The sequence below is a fragment of the Ips typographus genome, linkage group LG8 (genome assembly GCF_016097725.1).
Source record: "Ips typographus isolate SLU linkage group LG8, UJ_Ityp_2.0, whole genome shotgun sequence".
Lineage (NCBI taxonomy): Eukaryota > Metazoa > Arthropoda > Insecta > Coleoptera > Curculionidae > Ips > Ips typographus.
In genome coordinates, this window is record NC_138429.1 from 2,183,275 (window position 1) to 2,200,148 (window position 16,874).

Consider the following 16,874-nt stretch of genomic DNA (forward strand, 5'->3'; position numbering starts at 1 on the left):
TTAAATCTTCAATACCACCATTTGATTTGATTTTTACGTCTTTATTTCAATGAAAATAAAATAGTAAACAGCGTTAATGAACTAACTTAGCGTTATTCCTTGAGTAAAGTCCATATATTTTTAAAGCAAGGGGTTACAGATTTTAAAAGTATGCAAATTTTAACAAAAAAACTGGCTGAGCCATCAATCAACACAATGCAGGTGCATTCTTAATATGTCAGCAAAACGAAACCAATAAAGGTAAAAATGTATAACGCTTTTGATTGATTGAACAAGTTTTCTTTATTAATATTTCCGTAACTTTAGTAAAAAGGGAAAAACCTAAATGTATATTATAATCATAAATAATATATCTCACAGATCCTAGAAATATCTAAACGTGACTACCGTAGGTAAAATAGCTCGTAGATTAACAAAATCAGAAGACGGTCACGTTCAGACTATGCAGAGAAAATGAAACAAAAATAGAATGACGTCACAATGTAATAGACAATCTTTTGAATGTGGGTTGTTAGGTCAATGAATTTCTGTTTGATTCTCTCCCTAGTTCACTATGTACGGTCATTTTAAGCGCAACAAAAACAACCTATATACACGAAAATAAACGTCACTCTCCGCGTCTTTATTAGATATTTACTTAATTCAAAAATCCTCCAGTCTTAGAAATAAAATATAAAATAAAAATACGCTTTGCAAATTTCTTGTAGTTGTAAATTAAATAAATATCGTAGTAATTCGGCCTTGTGCAACGTCGCTACGTTGTATATCTATATACAAAAAGTAATCGTGTTAAAATGAACGTACATTTTATGCCGGGCTCGAATGAAAAAGAAGCTTACAATTGGTCGCCGCTATGGCCAATCAAAACTTAAATCCTTCATTGGGAACGTTGGTAGACGGATCAAAGTTGAATTCGCCCTCTCCCGTAGTGGGTGCCAAGTTAGTGTCATCTTCCGGCTGAAAAAATAAAGTTCTTGGAGTGAATAAACAGGTTTAAATCACGTGTTTTATACAGGGTGTCTTAGCTTAGACGAAAACAGAAATACAGAGGGGTCTGTAACTAACCATCTGCAGCAAATAATTCGCATTAAAATCGACCTAACTTTTTTACCTAACTTAAAAAAGGTATATCTAGTAAATGTCCCTAAAATCGATTATAATATAAAGAACGATTTTTTTGTATATTAGAAGTATCTAGAGATCGACTCAATATTTTTCGTTGAGAGTGTAGTTTAGGTTGGGTCCAAACTCTCCATCTAAAATATTTGGACTTTGCGGTGTTGCCAGATCAGTCGAAAAGAACACCAACTTTTCATTTTCAAATGGAACACCGTTTCTAATTTCATTTTTGAATTCCTCGCAAGAAGGCTAGTAATTAATGTGGTACTTCCCTATACCTATCTTAGATATTTTATAAAAATAGTAAATTTGTCAGCAAAAAGGTAGTCTAAATTGTCAAGTTCTGAAAGGTTTGCTTATTTATGTGACCTTTTGTTCTCAGTTAGACAATACCACATGGTTGATATATTTATATAATATTTACCTTTAAGTCGGATAGATAGAAAAATTGCCAGAAGTTCGTTTTTTTAAATGCAACCACCAATGTATTATGGTTTGTAATAAAAGAACATTAAATTTAAAACAATTCTATGTATACTCTTCCTATACCGAACTTCAACAGTTTTTTCCTTAAAGTGGGTATAAAATCGTACTCCATATTAGTTTGAACCAGCGTTGAATTTGACAAATATCTGTCACAACACGTTGTAGTTATGGAAACGACAACTAGTCATTATGACCGCACAGGGGCTCCGTGTGATATAAGTAGAGTAGAATTCTATTTATCGACTATTTTCTAGGTGTCGGACATTCTATGCACAAAGAGCTAGAATGCTAAAATATGGCGAGAATTAGAGACCTTTAAGAGGTGCCAAATGCAGCTCCTTGTGCATAGAATGTCCGACACCTAGAATATAGTCGATAAATAGAATTCTACTCTACTTATATCACACGGAGTCCCAGTACTGGTGTCCGTATTCAGATTAGTATGGATTACGATGGAATGCGCCCTTTAAGGAATAACTGTTAATAAGTCAGAAACGATTGAAGCTAGGTATAGGAAATGTATACATGGATTTGTTCTAAATTTCATGTTCTTTTATTACAAACTATAAAACACCGATTGATCCATTTAAAAAAACGAACTTTTAGCAGTTTTTCTATCTCTCCGACTAAAAGGTAAATATTGACCATCCTGTAGGTTCTTTTCATTTTCTGTCTGTGGGGTTTTCAACCTTGTAGTATTGTCTAACTGAAGACAAAAGATCACATCAGCAAACCTTTCGGGATTTGAGAATTTAATTAAAGTTTCGACCACCGTTTTGCTGACAAGGTAGTAGTATATGGAAGTATTAACATTAATTACTAGTCTTCTTGCGAGGAATTAAAAACAGTGTGTTCTATTTGAAATAACTGACTATTATAGTTCCAAAATCTATTTTAACTTGAACATAATAACTTGTCTTGGTTATCTATTAATTCTTCATACACCAAATGCTTCAGGTATACCCAAAGACAAAAATCTGGATGATCATAATTCGAACTTGGTGTTGGTCATGATATTTGGCTTCCCCGACCAATTCAACGATTCAGAAAATGTTTGATTAAGTAATTTTTCACTTGTAATGAGAAATGAGCTTAGACTTTATTAATTCATTAAATACTTTAATTGCGAATATCTCGGGAACCGTTGATGTCAACAAAGTATACCTTTTTACGCCTATTGTCACTTTGTCTTACCAGAAAAGAGTTAGAGCAATTTTAAAGCAAATCACTGGTTGTAGATGGCGCCCTCTATAAGCTGGCTTATAACTGTGTAAATAACAAAATTTGGCACCCTCGAATACAAAATTTTAGCGAGTGGATTACGCGTTTTTTGAAAAAGTGCATTTTAAAAAAATAACTTTGACCCTGTAATTCTGTTTCCGTTGACTTTTCGTCTGAGGTAGTTGTGCTAAATCGAATTATTTTAACCCCATTAAATTATTTACTTATGGGACACCCTGTACAATATTACATTGATGTTTGTTTGTTTACGCCTGTTAATTTTTTTTTAAACCTCTAATGAATAAAAAATTGTTTAAATCGTTGAATAATTGACTAAAAGGACAATATTTAATAAAAAATATTATCAGACAGTAAAAACAGCAAGTTATTCAGAAAAAAACAATTGTTTTAAGTGACTGATTTTGGTTTGCCAAGTTTCCTGCCTAGTTGATCTTATAAATTAATTAAATTGAACTAGCCTGATTCAGAACCGAAAATTTTACTAATTTCCTAAATATTTAGTAAACTGAAATGTATGTGTTTAAATTAAAACAAACATTGCCAACTGACTGACTTGACTAAAACTGGTAATATACTCACGTCTCCACTAAAGTATTGCTCGATAATATCATACGCCAATTTATATATTTCAATGTTGTCATGGTTTTGTAGACCCTCGATCTTGTCTAAACCGTTGCACTCCTCAATCATGGTGCAAAGTTGTTCGACTTGCGGTCCGGCCATCTTTAGCATATTGTTTATGCCGTCGAGAACGACCTGCGATTTTATGAAAATCGTAGAGATTTTTGCGGTTTGGTGCAACACCTTACCTGAATAACCGTGGCATCCTTGCAGTTGAGCAAATCGCAAAACGGCGGAATAACGCCATCTTGTATCAGTCTTGCCACTTGCTCCTTGTTACCGCCTATCGTGAGATTGGATATCGCCCAAGCGGCTTCCTTTTGAGTTTGAAAATCGCCTTTGCTCAGATTGTGAATTATCTTAGGCAAGAGACCTGAATGTGTGATAATAAAAAATAATTTCTTATTTCTTCTCTAGAATCTAGATTCAACAAAGCTTTTTCTTACCTGCGTTAATAACAGCCTGTACTTGCCGCTGATTGCCCGCGGTAATATTCGACAAGAACCATACGGCTTCTTTGCAAATTTTGTCTTTGGGATGCGTCAATAATGCGGGGAAATGCGATAAGGCATCGCAATTTAAAACAACTTGGGTTTGATCGTCGGTTCCGGTAACGATATTTCCTACTGCACGCAATGCGGCTGTTTGGACTTTTACTTCTTTGTGACTCAACAAGGGAATCAGTTTGGGAACCACACCGCTGTCGATGACCATTTGAATTTGTTCGTTACCACCGTCGGTCAAGTAACTCAATGCCCAAACTGTGTCAACTAAAATCTGTAATACAAGCAAGTGTGGGTTATTAATTACACAATAATAAATTAGGAATGCTGTTAAGACAGTCAATATACTTATAGATAAATAACTTAATACTCACATTTATATCGGTATGATGTATAAGAGCGCTCAAAGCTGGCAGTAGCTCTTCTATGGTGTGCATGGGCGGAGGTGGATCCTTGTTCCTGCACAGATTGACAATCACCCAAGTGACGTTCCTCAAAAATGAAATCGGTATTTCTGGCTTAATGAAAGACAGTAGCGGCTCGACAACTCCCAATTCGATCACGTAGTCCCTAAGCACTGGACCGTCGCCTATAATGTTACCCAAAGCCCATACGGCTTGTTCGCACACGTTTTGATGTGGCGAGTGTAACAGCATTAGAAATAGAGGGACGGCCCCTGCGGAGACCACCTTGTTGGTTTGGGTGGAAGTGCCTAAAATTCAGATAAATAGTGAGTAATTAACCAAAAAATTTATTATTTCTCTAGTATGGTTAACAAACATTTAATTACTGATTTTGAATACTCCAACCCTGAGAATAACCTCTTAAAGAAGCTAGAACAGACCAAATCAGCCTAGTAAGCAAACCAATTAAATTAGTCTGAAACTTGTGGTTATTTTTAACAAATTATTTCAAGCTGGTAACATAATTTGCTTGAATAGCTAACATTAACACAAATGCAGCAAATTCACAAAGAAAACCCACATTAATACTAGCTAATGAATGTAACCAATGATAAACAAAGGGGACTGCATAAATCCGGGAACACTTTCCAGGTAAGTAGGACATCTTTACTCTAATATGTTAACCTTAATACTAAACAGTTACAACCCAAACCTAACCTAATACTAAACTATGTTTTTCTAGGCTATGTTTTTCTTATATTTATTATTTCACTGATTGTGCCTTTACCCTTAATAATTCAGAACAACACCTGGCATCAGAAATGATTTTAAAAAAATACAAAGACCAGCCTAATCATATCATCATCCTTGAAACTGAACTCCAAATTCACTGAAAATCAGTTGAAACCTTCCTAAAAGAGCCTTGAACATTCTGGAGTAGCCTATCATCATAGAATAAGTCAAACATGATCAAAACTACCCTAAAGTTTTTTGGATGACCCCAAAACCATGCTAAGCTTCAAAATATTAACCTAAAACATTTAGGTGACTACAACTGCCATTCTTAAAGGAATGGTAAAAACATTACACAAACAACCAAAGAAGACTACTTCCTTCAAAATATTTCAGGAAAGCTCATAATGTTCTAAAACAAGCCACCACCCTCAAAATCAGGAAAAGCAGCCTAAAACCTCCTAAAGAAGGCTAAAACAGTCCAAATCAGCCTGAAACTCTGTTTTTCCTATTTACATTTTGTTTCTTGATCGATTTAGTGAAGAAATATGACGTCATTATGATCTATTTTCCTTTGCTAACACTTTTTTATGGAAAAGGCAGTAAATTTGAACAACAATAACATCCTTCCATGGATAGGAATTCCTTCAAAGTAATCTACAAGTTGGAACTCACCCTGTAGAGTATTTAGTCAGGATTTCTTTAAAAGTTATATTCAAGCATACTCACTGTTTTTAAAAACCAATTAAAAACGATAATTACAATTTTTCCTTACCTGAAGCAATATTGGTCAAAGCCCAAGCAGCTTCAAACTGTAGAGGAGGATTATCATGACGCTCTAAACATTGAACTAAAATCGGCAATATTCCGCTGTGAATCAAAGCGTCAATAGGTGGATTTCTATCAGAAGACAATAGTTTTCGAGCAGATTGAACAGCCATCAGTTGTAAACTGGGATCATCCACGGCAGCGGCTTGGGCCACCAGTTGTTCCAGGTTGGTGTTAGACAAGTTCTTGTCTAGATCGTCTTCATCCGTCGAGTCCGCAATCGGAACGTTACGTCGTTTTTGTAACGTTTCTTCGCGTTTATTTTTTCGAAGTTCGACGGTAACTTCATTGCGACGTCTTCGCATTTCCTGTAATGTTAAAATTGATTTTTAAATCGTGAAAACCACTTTTTCTAAACCCTTTGATTGACTTGATAGCAAAAGTTACTCTCCATCTTATGTTACCATACCATATGTCTCATCTGTGATTGGTCAAGAAAAGCAGCTTTCAGCTTACTGCTTTTTCTTGACCAATCACAAACTAGAAACTGTGCTGCGATTGCACTTGTGGACACCTAACCTAACTAAGTGATTTTACTATTAAAATAGGCAGTATTTCACAACCTGCATTTTTTTTACTGCAATTGAACATTAAATTTTTATTTAAAAAAAAAACAAGTTTTCTATCAACATCCTTGTTAAACTAACTGAATTGTGAGTTTGAGCAGTAGCAGTATGATCTCACTCAAAATCCCTATATTGTTCATCTCTATTATACCAACAGTTTGGACCATACATTTTTACACTCTATTGGCGTTAAGAGATCACAACACGTTCCTAACCTAAAATTATAAATAATATGACACTGTCACTTCATATCAACGTAAACAAACCGTGAAATGACAGCTGGAACTGTTTTCAAAACTGATCACCAGAGGGAGTATCTCTTATCTTGAAAGGCCAATGGAGACAGCAAAACTAATTTGACATCACAATGACGTAATTTGACACTAGGTCAAATTACGGTTTTGCCAAATTACGTCATAATGACCTCAAATTCCCTCTTGTCTCCTTCATGGTGAGTAAAAACAAAGGGGGCTGTGGTGGTATTGATTAGTATCAATTTTTCCACTTAAATTAATATAACCAATAACCATTACTCTTACATACTAACTAACTACATTAAAACTAGAAACAACAAATCAACATATTCTGTAAATTTATAGGCTGCATTTTTGTGGGTAGTAAGATTAATGTAAATAATGGCCAAACAGTAACCTTGACCAAATTTACAGGAATGGATGATAGACCTATAAAACTTTCATAAATTGTGAAAATGCATTCTTAAGGAAAATATCGAAATTAGGTGTCCTTCATTGAGTTTTACACACAATTAAGTCTATCATATCATATCACAAATATGATGTAAAAAGTATATCCTGTTCCTGTTCATCAAGAGTGTATGACCTATGGAGACTACAACTAAGGACAAAAAGGACATTATCAACACTTTGAGCAGTTACAAAAAGTGACTAAGCAATTATAATAAAAATAAACGAATATTAATCGTTTTTATAAGTAAATTTGTTACTTACATCTTGATCTTTTCCTTTGTTCTTGAAATTTTGCAGTCGGTTCTTATAATTAGGGTCCGCCATTTTCAAGATTATTTGACAAGTCAAAACACGAGGAAAAAAAGCCGGTGCTAGATTACGGGCTACGTTTACCGTAGGTGGGCTTTAAATTTGGAAGCCCCTTCTAATTTCAAAAAACACTATGAAAATGTACTTATCCGATTAGTACAATTTCATAATAAAATTTCACTAAAAATGATATTAAACTCAACAAATTGAAGTCTTGTCGACTATGAAACTGGAGTTCGTTTGACGTATGACAGTTTAGATTGACAAACTTCATTCAGTTCATATACGTTCCGTTTCCAAATTGCCAGACAGTTGAAAAAAGAAAAAAGACACAAATCCGGCACAAGAAGCACATAACCTAGAAAATATTTATATTATTTTCCCATATTTCATTCTTGTAAACGAATAAAGAACAAGCTTACAAACCTAAAGGCAATAAAATCACTAAAATTACCGCTTTTACATTCGTAAAAGTAGAGGTGGGAGAATTGGTAATTGTACTAGACAGGGGTTGGATTAACCGTTCAACGATCTCCTGTGTTGGAAGGGCAAAAAATTACGAACGCGTCCGTAAATCAGTGGCAGATTTGGCAGGCCAGCGACTGCCTGACTGCCATTTTGTTTTTTAAAGTGTTGTAAACAAATTGGTAAGTGGCCACCTGTATTGATTTTAAAACCGGCATTTTTACAGGAATCCCGTTTAACCTTTACCATTGTTTGTTTGTAGAAAAATTTGGTAGTTTCGCTTCACCCTAATTATAATTTCTGCACATCATTATGTCCACCAATAACAAGAGAAAGAAGGCGCCCCCGAAAAAACCCAACGTGAAGAAGGCTAAACGTAAAGATGAGACTGACGAGTCCGATTTAAGCGACAGTGGCGAAGGTGAAAGCACCCAGCCAGATGAGGTGTTAATTGCAGGTAAAGGGTTTGTAACCTCACTTTATTAGAGTTTTTTTAAGAAAAGGCTTTATTTGGAGTGTTTTGTCTCATTTTTGTTATTGATTTCTTTCTCTGATATACACGACATGTTTGATTTTTATCTTATTTTTTAGTGAGATTAAAATATCGGGGATTAGGTTTATAAAAGATTAATGAAATTTTTAAAGTAATTAATGTTTTTTGCATTGCTACTACTTGTATGCCTTGAATGATTAATTATTTTGGATCATGACCATTTGAGGCTCTATGAAGTAAGCAGAGTGGGTGTGACGTCATTGACAAAACCATAATTTGAACAACTGTCAAATTACGTCATCGTGACGTCGCACTCACTCTGCTGGCACCATAAACTGTCAAAACAAAGAGAGCCATGCTTTTAGGTTAGGTACTTGGCCATGCGAGCCAAGTACCTAATAAGTTTACTGTACTAGAAAGCACTGGTACTTACCATTGAGTGTTGGAGTAAAATCATTCCAGTTCGAAGTGTTCAACCACTGTTGAGTTAGATCCGGTTTTTTGTAAAGTAAAAAACTGACACGGTTGGGCTTTTTCCTGAATTGCTGTTACAATGTGGCTTGAAAAACTTATGAACGGCAGCAAACAAAAATAACTTAGGCAAATAACCTCAAGTTTTGATTTTAAACCGTAAAAATTCATCTAATCCTAAAAAAACTCAATTTCCACAATACAAACAAACGCAAACTGTCACCACTATCCGCCATATTGGAATTTTTGACAAGCATCTTCTAGGCTTTCTAGAATAGTAGGCGGTGCTCCAGATAACGGATGTTCAATAATTGTTATGGTCAGGTCGCCTATGGATGGCAATTGTCACAAAAAGCGTATGTCTTAGATAACGTTGCAAACAATTATTATATGACAGCTGTCAATCCGCCGGTTTGCGGGAAACGAGAGAACCACAGCCAACTACGTCCATAACAATTATTGAAGACTCATTAGTTTGACAGGGTGATCGAATTGGATGGGCCACTTTTGTTGTCTTCTAAATTATCTAGACCAAGGTTGTCATATTTCATAATTTAAGGACACGGTGACATGCTAGATGACGTTAGCCCCTTACCTCAAGAACTACTTAATACCCTCATCAAACCAGTGGGTCAATTGATTATTTTTGGTGGTGTCAACTGGGATGCGGCTGGAAAACGCGACTTTAAGGGCATCAAAATGGTCCCGAATCTGTGGTCGCCGCATAAATTTGGCGATTGGAAAGTAAGTTGGATTACTCAAAAAAAAAATGATTGTTAGGAACTTGCTGATTTGTTGGTTATTGTTTACAAGTGCTGCCAAAATTAAATGGGTAGCAGATAAGGGAGTGACAGTAGTTGTATTTTAATTTTAAAGACAAAAATAACAATAAATAAAGTTTTATCCAGCCAGTTTCAATCATTTCATAGGTGCGTTTAGCTGTAAGTGGTTGTTCAGCCGCCCATAACGTTTTGGTGGATGCAGAAGGAAAAGCGTACACTTTCGGACGCAATTCTCAGGGCCAGTTGGGATTGGACAACACCACATCAGTTTCCAAACCAACCCTCGTTCCCGCTTTGGAAAAGTTGAACATTATAAGTGCTGCGTGCGGCCGCAATCATACGTTGTTTTTAACTGAAACAGGTATTGCAGAGTTGTGTCCCGAAAATTCGAACAGTAATTAATTTATGTAAAGGAACTGTCTACGCCTGTGGGGACAACAGATCCGGCCAGTGTGGCGTTGGCAATCTTCAACCGCAAATTCTCACCCCGATTCGTATAAATTATCGGGGCGCGCCAATCGTTAAAATCGGTTGCGGAGCCGAATTTTCCGTCATTCTCGACATCAAAGGCGGTCTTCACACATTCGGTTTGCCCGAGTACGGACAGTTGGGTCATAACACGGATGGCAAATATTTTAAAACTGCCACGAAACTGTGTTTCAATTACCAAACCAGTCCGAAACGGGTCGTTTTGTACATCGAGAAGAGTAAAGACGGACACGTATCTCCGGTTGACGTAACTGAAATAGTGGATTTTAGTTGCGGCCCTAATCATACGGTTGCTATTGACAGCCGGAAAAGAGCGTTTTCGTGGGGTTTTGGTGGATTTGGTCGATTGGGTCATGCGGAACAAAAGGATGAAATGGTGAGCTTGAGTAGATGTGGTTGGTATTCTTCCCGCTAAAGGAAACGTTTTTCTTGATTCGTTTGGTTGTTTCAGGTTCCTAGATTAATTAAGTATTTTGATAGTCAGTCTCGCGGTGTACGGTCTGTGCATTGCGGCTCTACTTTTACATTGGCAGTGACTGAGTTTAACGGATTATTTATGTTTGGTCAAACCAAACGCACTGGGGATGTAAGTTTTTTTGTTCTTCTTGATTTGAAATTACCAATAACATTTCAACAGGCAAACATGTATCCTAAGCCAGTTCAAGATTTGGCTGGTTGGAATATTTCCCACGTGGGCACCAGCTACACATCGATTGTGGTGTCGGCTGACGAAACCTGTATCGCTTGGGGGGCTTCGCCCACATACGGCGAATTAGGATTGGGCGATATGCAGAAAAGCAGTACAGTCCCAAAAGAGGTACTTTTTTTAAAAAAAAAAAACCGCAAAAACAATCTAGTTTATAATATTTGTTAGGTCACCAAAATGCAGGGCATTAAAGTGACCGGTCTCAGTATGGGGTACTGGCACACTTTGGTAATTGCCTCCGAGGACACTCCGGAGCATAAAGCCAAACTGGACGCGATGAAAGCGTACGAGCCTTAAATGACGTTTCAGTTATTTACTTACCATCTTCGCCCGTATTATTACGTCACAAGACTGATTTTTGTTTAATTTCCGGAAGTGTATCACTAATGAACAAACTCAGTCTGCCGTTACATGACTTAATATTTGGGGCACTTAATAACTGTCACTTTTCTCTGTCTATTGCGCCTTAGCGTTAAGAATATAGGTTTAGGTCAGTCACTTTTTCAATGGTTTACAGTATTCTAGTTTATACATTATTTTTGTTTTACTTAACAGGTGATTGCTTGTATCTGTCCATTTTTTTTATATTCCAATAATTTTCTATCTAAGGATATCTTTTTTAATGATCGAATAAACATTTGTATTGTCCATATATGGGTTTTTTTATTTTTTCCTATACATTTAAAAATTGTCGGAATTGTACTGTGTTTTCAATGTATTTTGCGACAGCTAACAGCATCGGCTCGCTTAGTTGTCTTCCAATGAGCTGAAGACCTATCGGCATACCATTTTTGGCTAGTTTTATGGGAATTGACACCGCTGGAACTCCTGGAATTGCAAAGATTTATTTTAAAAAAAGTGTGATTAAAATCGTTGTCAGTTTGTTTATTTAACTTGTTTTTACCAAAATAAGGGTGGTTGAATCACTTTGGCGCAGGAAAAACTCAATGTTGCCAGGTCTACCGTTCTCCTGTTTTTTTTTGTATATAATCTACCGTTTTTAATTACGTTATTGCCATTATGTTGGTTGTGAAACTTTTTATATACTTTTTCAGTTTATTGAATAGGAAATTTAATAAGGATTCTAAAAATGCGCTTAAAACAGTTCAAATTTTTAAAACATCAAAATTTTACTAGAATTTGCAAGAATTATATTTTAACACAGTTTTCGAAACAAGACGATTTTGTGAGAATTAACAGGGTATTTTGACAATTGTCACTTCATAGTCTAGCTAAATAGTCTTCTGAAATCACGTGACAACTGCCACTAACGTCAAAACTGTCAAACCATTCTCTAAAGTTGCAAAAATCAGGGTTTAAAAACGTTTTCTTACAGAATTTGATATAAAACGTGTTTCTGATATTTATGAATGTTATTTTGCCAATTGTCACGTGACCGTCTAGCTAAACAGTGTTCTACAATCACGTGACAACTGTCACTAACGTCACAACTCAAACCATGCTCAAAACTTGCACAAATCAGGATTTAGAAACGTTTTCTTGCAGTATTTGATACAAAACGTGTTTCTGACAATTATGACAGTTAATTTGACAATTATCACGTGACATCTAGCTAAATAGTGTTCTACAATCACGTGACAACGTCAGTTACGTCAAAGCGTTCAAACAATTCTCTAAAGTTGCAAAAATCAGGATTTAGAAACGTTTTCTTGCAGTATTTAATACAAAACGTGTTTCTAAGAATTATGACAGTTATTTTGATAATTTTAACTTCATAGTATAGCTAAATAGTCTTCTGAAATCACGTGACAACTGCCACTAACGGCAAAACTGTCAAATCATGCTCAAAAGTTGCAAAAATCAGGATTTAGGAACGTTTTCTTGCAGTATTTAATATAAAACGTGTTTCTGAGAATTATGACAGTTATTTTGACAATTATCACGTAACGTCTAGCTAAATAGTGTTCTACAATCACGTGACAACTGTCACTAACGTCAAAGCGTTCAAACCATTCTCTAAAGTTGCAAAAATCAAGATTTAGAAACGCTTTCTTGCAGTATTTAATATAAAACGTGTTTCTGAGAATTATGACAGTTATTTTGACAATTTTAACTTCATAGTTTAGCTAAATAGTCTTCTGAAATCACGTGACAACTGCCACTAACGGCAAAACTGTCAAATCATGCTCAAAAGTTGCAAAAATCAGGATTTAGAAACGTCTACTTGCAGTATTCGATATAAAGAGTGTTTTTGAGATTTATTATTTTTGACAATGGTCACGTGACTGTCTAGCTAAATTATCCTTTAAAACCACGTGATATCTGTCACTAATGTCCAAATTTTAAAAACAATTAATAATGAAAACATTATTTAACTCTCTAGCGACCTCTTTTGCTGAATTAGAGAAATTGCGGGTGGTAAAGAGGAATTGAGGGACAGTGCAACGTTGCCAAACTCTCAGTGTATTCAATTAAACAAGAAAACGCCCACAAACACTTTTGACAACTTGTAGAAAAATCATGAATAAGTCACTTTTGAAAACAAATTCAAGTTTTAACCCAATTTAGCAATAACAAATCCAGAAAAGCATCAGCAATAAATAATTCAATTAATTTCTATCAGCAGAAATAATTATCTCACCTGCCATATTTGCTGGTTGCGTACAATAATCCTGTAAAGCACACTGATCTCTATTAGTTTTCTGTATAAAATCTTTATACAAAGGGGCCGTGGTAAGGGTGGTTGGCGTTAATAAAACCTGAACATTTTCCCAGACTTTGTGAAAATCGTTGGTTATTAACCTTCTAACTTTCAAAGCTTGTTCAAAATACTTGTCGTAGCATCTGCAATTATCAGAAATATCGCTTTAAAACGTTAATCGTTGGGTAAATTATAACCTTTTGAGTAGAAAGTAGTTTCCGGTTAATATTCTGTTACGTACAACTTCGTTGAATCCCAAACTGCGACTAGCTGCAAACAGTTTTTCTGTAGACTCATTTTCATCGGCGCGAAAACCAAATTCAATGCCATCATATCGGGCCATGTTACTGGCCACTTCACATTGATTTAGTATAGAATAACATACTATACTATGTTCAGTGTTGGGTAGTGATACCTGAAATTAATTACCAAATTTAGATAAATTGGTGAACAAAGGTCAAAAAATTCACTTACTGGCAGCACAGTAGCCCCTTCTTTTTCTAGCATGTTAGCTACTTCATTCCAAGTTTGGTACACTTCAGAACACAAACTCTCATTAAAATATTCAATAGGAATTCCAATTTTCAAGTTTTTTACTGACATTTTTGAAGCTGGAGGTAATCTAAAAATTTATTTTCTAGTTTCTTAAAACAACTTATGACAGTTTTGGAGCCTTTTAATTTAACAATATAATTCTCTAAACTCTAAGAGTTACCTAATTTTTCTATAAGGCTTAGTAAGTGAAGTTGAGTCCTTAGCATCAAATCCTGCAATAACATTCAAAATTGAAACACAATCATCGACAGAACGAGTTAAAATTCCAGGCACATCCATTGAATTTACTAAAGGAATAAGACCCCATCTGGATACCAAACCGTAAGTAGGTTTTAATCCCACTAAACCACTGTAGGCTGCTGGGTTTCTGGTTGAACCGCCCGTATCTGATCCTATTGCACTATTTGATCAATAAAAACACAGTAAAAAGTGGAAAAAGACTTACCCAAAGCACATGCCAGCAGCCACAGCGATGCTACTACCCCCGCTGCTACCACCAACAATATGGAAATCAGTATCATTCCTATAACCCCAAACGTTCTTAGAGGGTCCGTAAATCGAGTCTACAGTTCCCGATCCCATAGCAAATTGATCTAAATTGGTTTTACCCACAAGGACTGCACCAGCAGCATTTAATCGTTCAACAACAGTAGCGTTATAGGTGGGACGAAAATGTTCTAACATTTTTGAAGCGCAAGTGGTTGGTATGTCTTTGGTGCAAAAGTTGTCTTTTACCGCAACAGGAATTCCATCAAGTTCGGAACGTGTTTTCCGGCTGTTGTAGCGATCATGAGACTGTTTTGCTTGTTTTTCTGCTACTTCCCTAGTAACGGTTATGAAGGCGTTGTGCGACTTAAATTTTTCTACGCGAATCAAAGCTGATTCTAGTAAGTTTGATGGTGTTATTACATTTTCGGCAAGTAGTCTAGATACCTTAAAGAAACAAATTAAATTCAGGTAAAAAGATGTTTCTACACTTTTGAGAAAGTTACTGAGACCAGCCAAATTAATTTATTATTACAATAGAAATATTAGAATCCATTAGAAATTAGTTGAAAACCACTTTTTCTAGTTTTCCAACCAAAATTTAAAGCTTCTTGGTCTATCCATTGTACCATTGGCATTTCAACAGATAGGCTCTCTGCTTGTCAATTTTGGAAAAAAATTACCCTAATCTACAACATTAGGTTTGTTCACAGAAACAACCCCTGACTGGTTTCCAACTCAGAAACAGTAAATGTCAAGTTTTATTGGTTGAATGCTCACATGACTATGACTTCATTCTTAAATGGAACACCCTGTATATTTTAGGATTATTTCATTCTGCTTTTCAAGTCCTATATAGTATATAGTAACCTACGGTGTACTATACTAAAAGTGTACAGTTTCTGAAATATTTGCGATCGAAGTTGCTCTTATTTTGCATAGAAAGTTGTACAGGGTGGGAATTAAAACAGGTGACCAGCTGTATCTTAGAAACTAAAAATGTGAAGAAAAATGATACCAAAGGTTTTGGAAATTTTAATGTTTTATATAAATTCTTATCAAACTGGTTGCATCCTGCACTATGATTACAAAATGAGCATTTAGGTACTGTTTCTGATTCATTGTTTCTTGGTAAGCTGAATTAATAACACCCATGAGCTAAACCTACAAAATTGTATGGATAACGTATCTTATTTAACGTCTTAATAATTATTTAGAGTAATAGGGCATTATGCAGACATCAAATCAACTTTTCAAGCGTTAAAGAACTTAAAGCACATACTGAATATATGTGTGTGTTTAAGTTTAATAATACATACATTTTTAATACTAGTATTTATTATTTTCTCCATCGTATACTAGAACACTAGTACTCCTCCACACTCACTAATGTAAGGGTACTTACAAAAAATACCATTAAAATTTACTTTATAACAAAAATCAAAATATCAACAAAAACATAACCTTACTTTTTTAACGAAACTTCTTCTGTTCCACTTCTTTAATGAACCGTTCCAGTACACGTGACTTTTTGTAGGGATATCCGCCATTTGCTCATATTTGCTGTAGGTCACATAACAAGACAAGAGGGGTATTTTGGTTTGGTGGAAGTGATAACCTGAGTTTTAAGCTGTAGCAAGACAAAAACTGCACTAATTAGACTTATTTAACTTACATGCCTACAGAAAAACTATATGATGTACGTTTTTAATCTATATTACATTAATGAATAATCAATATACTAATCACATTTGTTACATTTCTACCAACATGATCACTTGTTCAACTATGATGAGATGTTCTTGAGGACTATGGGCACTGAAATACATAAAACAGAATTATCAGCCTAGATTGGTTGATTAAATATTCAAAATGTGAATACAGTTTTTCTTCTCAAAAAACATTATTACAACCCAAACCCCAATATTATGGTGTTTTCCATTGGTAAGTTTACTGAAACAGTATGCCAATGTTGAAAATGCAATATGATTTTTAATACAAGGGAAACTTTGTGTCATTATAAGATATAAATATTTATACATATAATAAGTGTAATTTTGAACTTATCCTCTCAAATCAACAAGTCCCTTCTAGATACAGTATATACTTACAAGCTTTTATAACTCCAATCATGGATCCGAAAATGAATAAGTTGGCTATAACAGATTCTCTCGACTTTTTTCGTTCGTCATAAGGTTCTCTAGGAGCAAATCCTCCTTGTCCTTCTATACGCCTCATTGTTCAGATA

The 16,874-nt window shown here is 35.2% G+C and overlaps 3 protein-coding genes across 4 annotated transcripts; 1 reads left to right on the plus strand and 2 right to left on the minus strand.

Annotated features, from left to right (window-relative positions):
• Positions 1 to 20: 20 nt before the first annotated feature.
• Positions 21 to 7,762, minus strand: Kap-alpha3 (karyopherin alpha3). The gene is made up of 7 exons (XM_081985592.1): positions 7,470 to 7,762; positions 5,883 to 6,243; positions 4,346 to 4,683; positions 3,915 to 4,245; positions 3,657 to 3,841; positions 3,427 to 3,603; positions 21 to 957 (listed from the first exon to the last, which is right to left on the minus strand). The coding sequence occupies exons 1-7, from the start codon at positions 7,530 to 7,532 to the stop codon at positions 862 to 864; spliced, it is 1,551 nt and encodes a 516-aa protein (XP_081841718.1). The 5' UTR covers positions 7,533 to 7,762; the 3' UTR covers positions 21 to 861.
• Positions 7,763 to 7,916: 154 nt separating this feature from the next.
• LOC145733006 (protein RCC2 homolog) lies at positions 7,917 to 11,573 on the plus strand. The gene is made up of 8 exons (XM_081985596.1): positions 7,917 to 8,164; positions 8,245 to 8,439; positions 9,506 to 9,690; positions 9,876 to 10,089; positions 10,142 to 10,593; positions 10,669 to 10,803; positions 10,855 to 11,034; positions 11,092 to 11,573. Exons 2-8 carry the CDS (start codon positions 8,295 to 8,297, stop codon positions 11,218 to 11,220), a joined length of 1,440 nt encoding a protein of 479 aa, XP_081841722.1. The 5' UTR covers positions 7,917 to 8,164; positions 8,245 to 8,294; the 3' UTR covers positions 11,221 to 11,573.
• GatA (glutamyl-tRNA(Gln) amidotransferase subunit A, mitochondrial) lies at positions 11,561 to 16,260 on the minus strand. Of its 2 annotated transcripts, XM_081985594.1 has the most exons (8): positions 15,946 to 16,260; positions 14,749 to 15,073; positions 14,586 to 14,663; positions 14,301 to 14,532; positions 14,060 to 14,207; positions 13,783 to 14,000; positions 13,526 to 13,728; positions 11,561 to 11,751 (listed from the first exon to the last, which is right to left on the minus strand). In XM_081985594.1, the coding sequence occupies exons 1-8, from the start codon at positions 15,976 to 15,978 to the stop codon at positions 11,597 to 11,599; spliced, it is 1,392 nt and encodes a 463-aa protein (XP_081841720.1). In that variant the 5' UTR covers positions 15,979 to 16,260; the 3' UTR covers positions 11,561 to 11,596. The 2 variants fall into 2 exon arrangements, with proteins under 2 accessions (XP_081841720.1, XP_081841719.1); XM_081985593.1 differs by having other exon boundaries at positions 14,301 to 14,540; positions 14,586 to 15,073; positions 15,946 to 16,247.
• Positions 16,261 to 16,874: the final 614 nt, after the last annotated feature.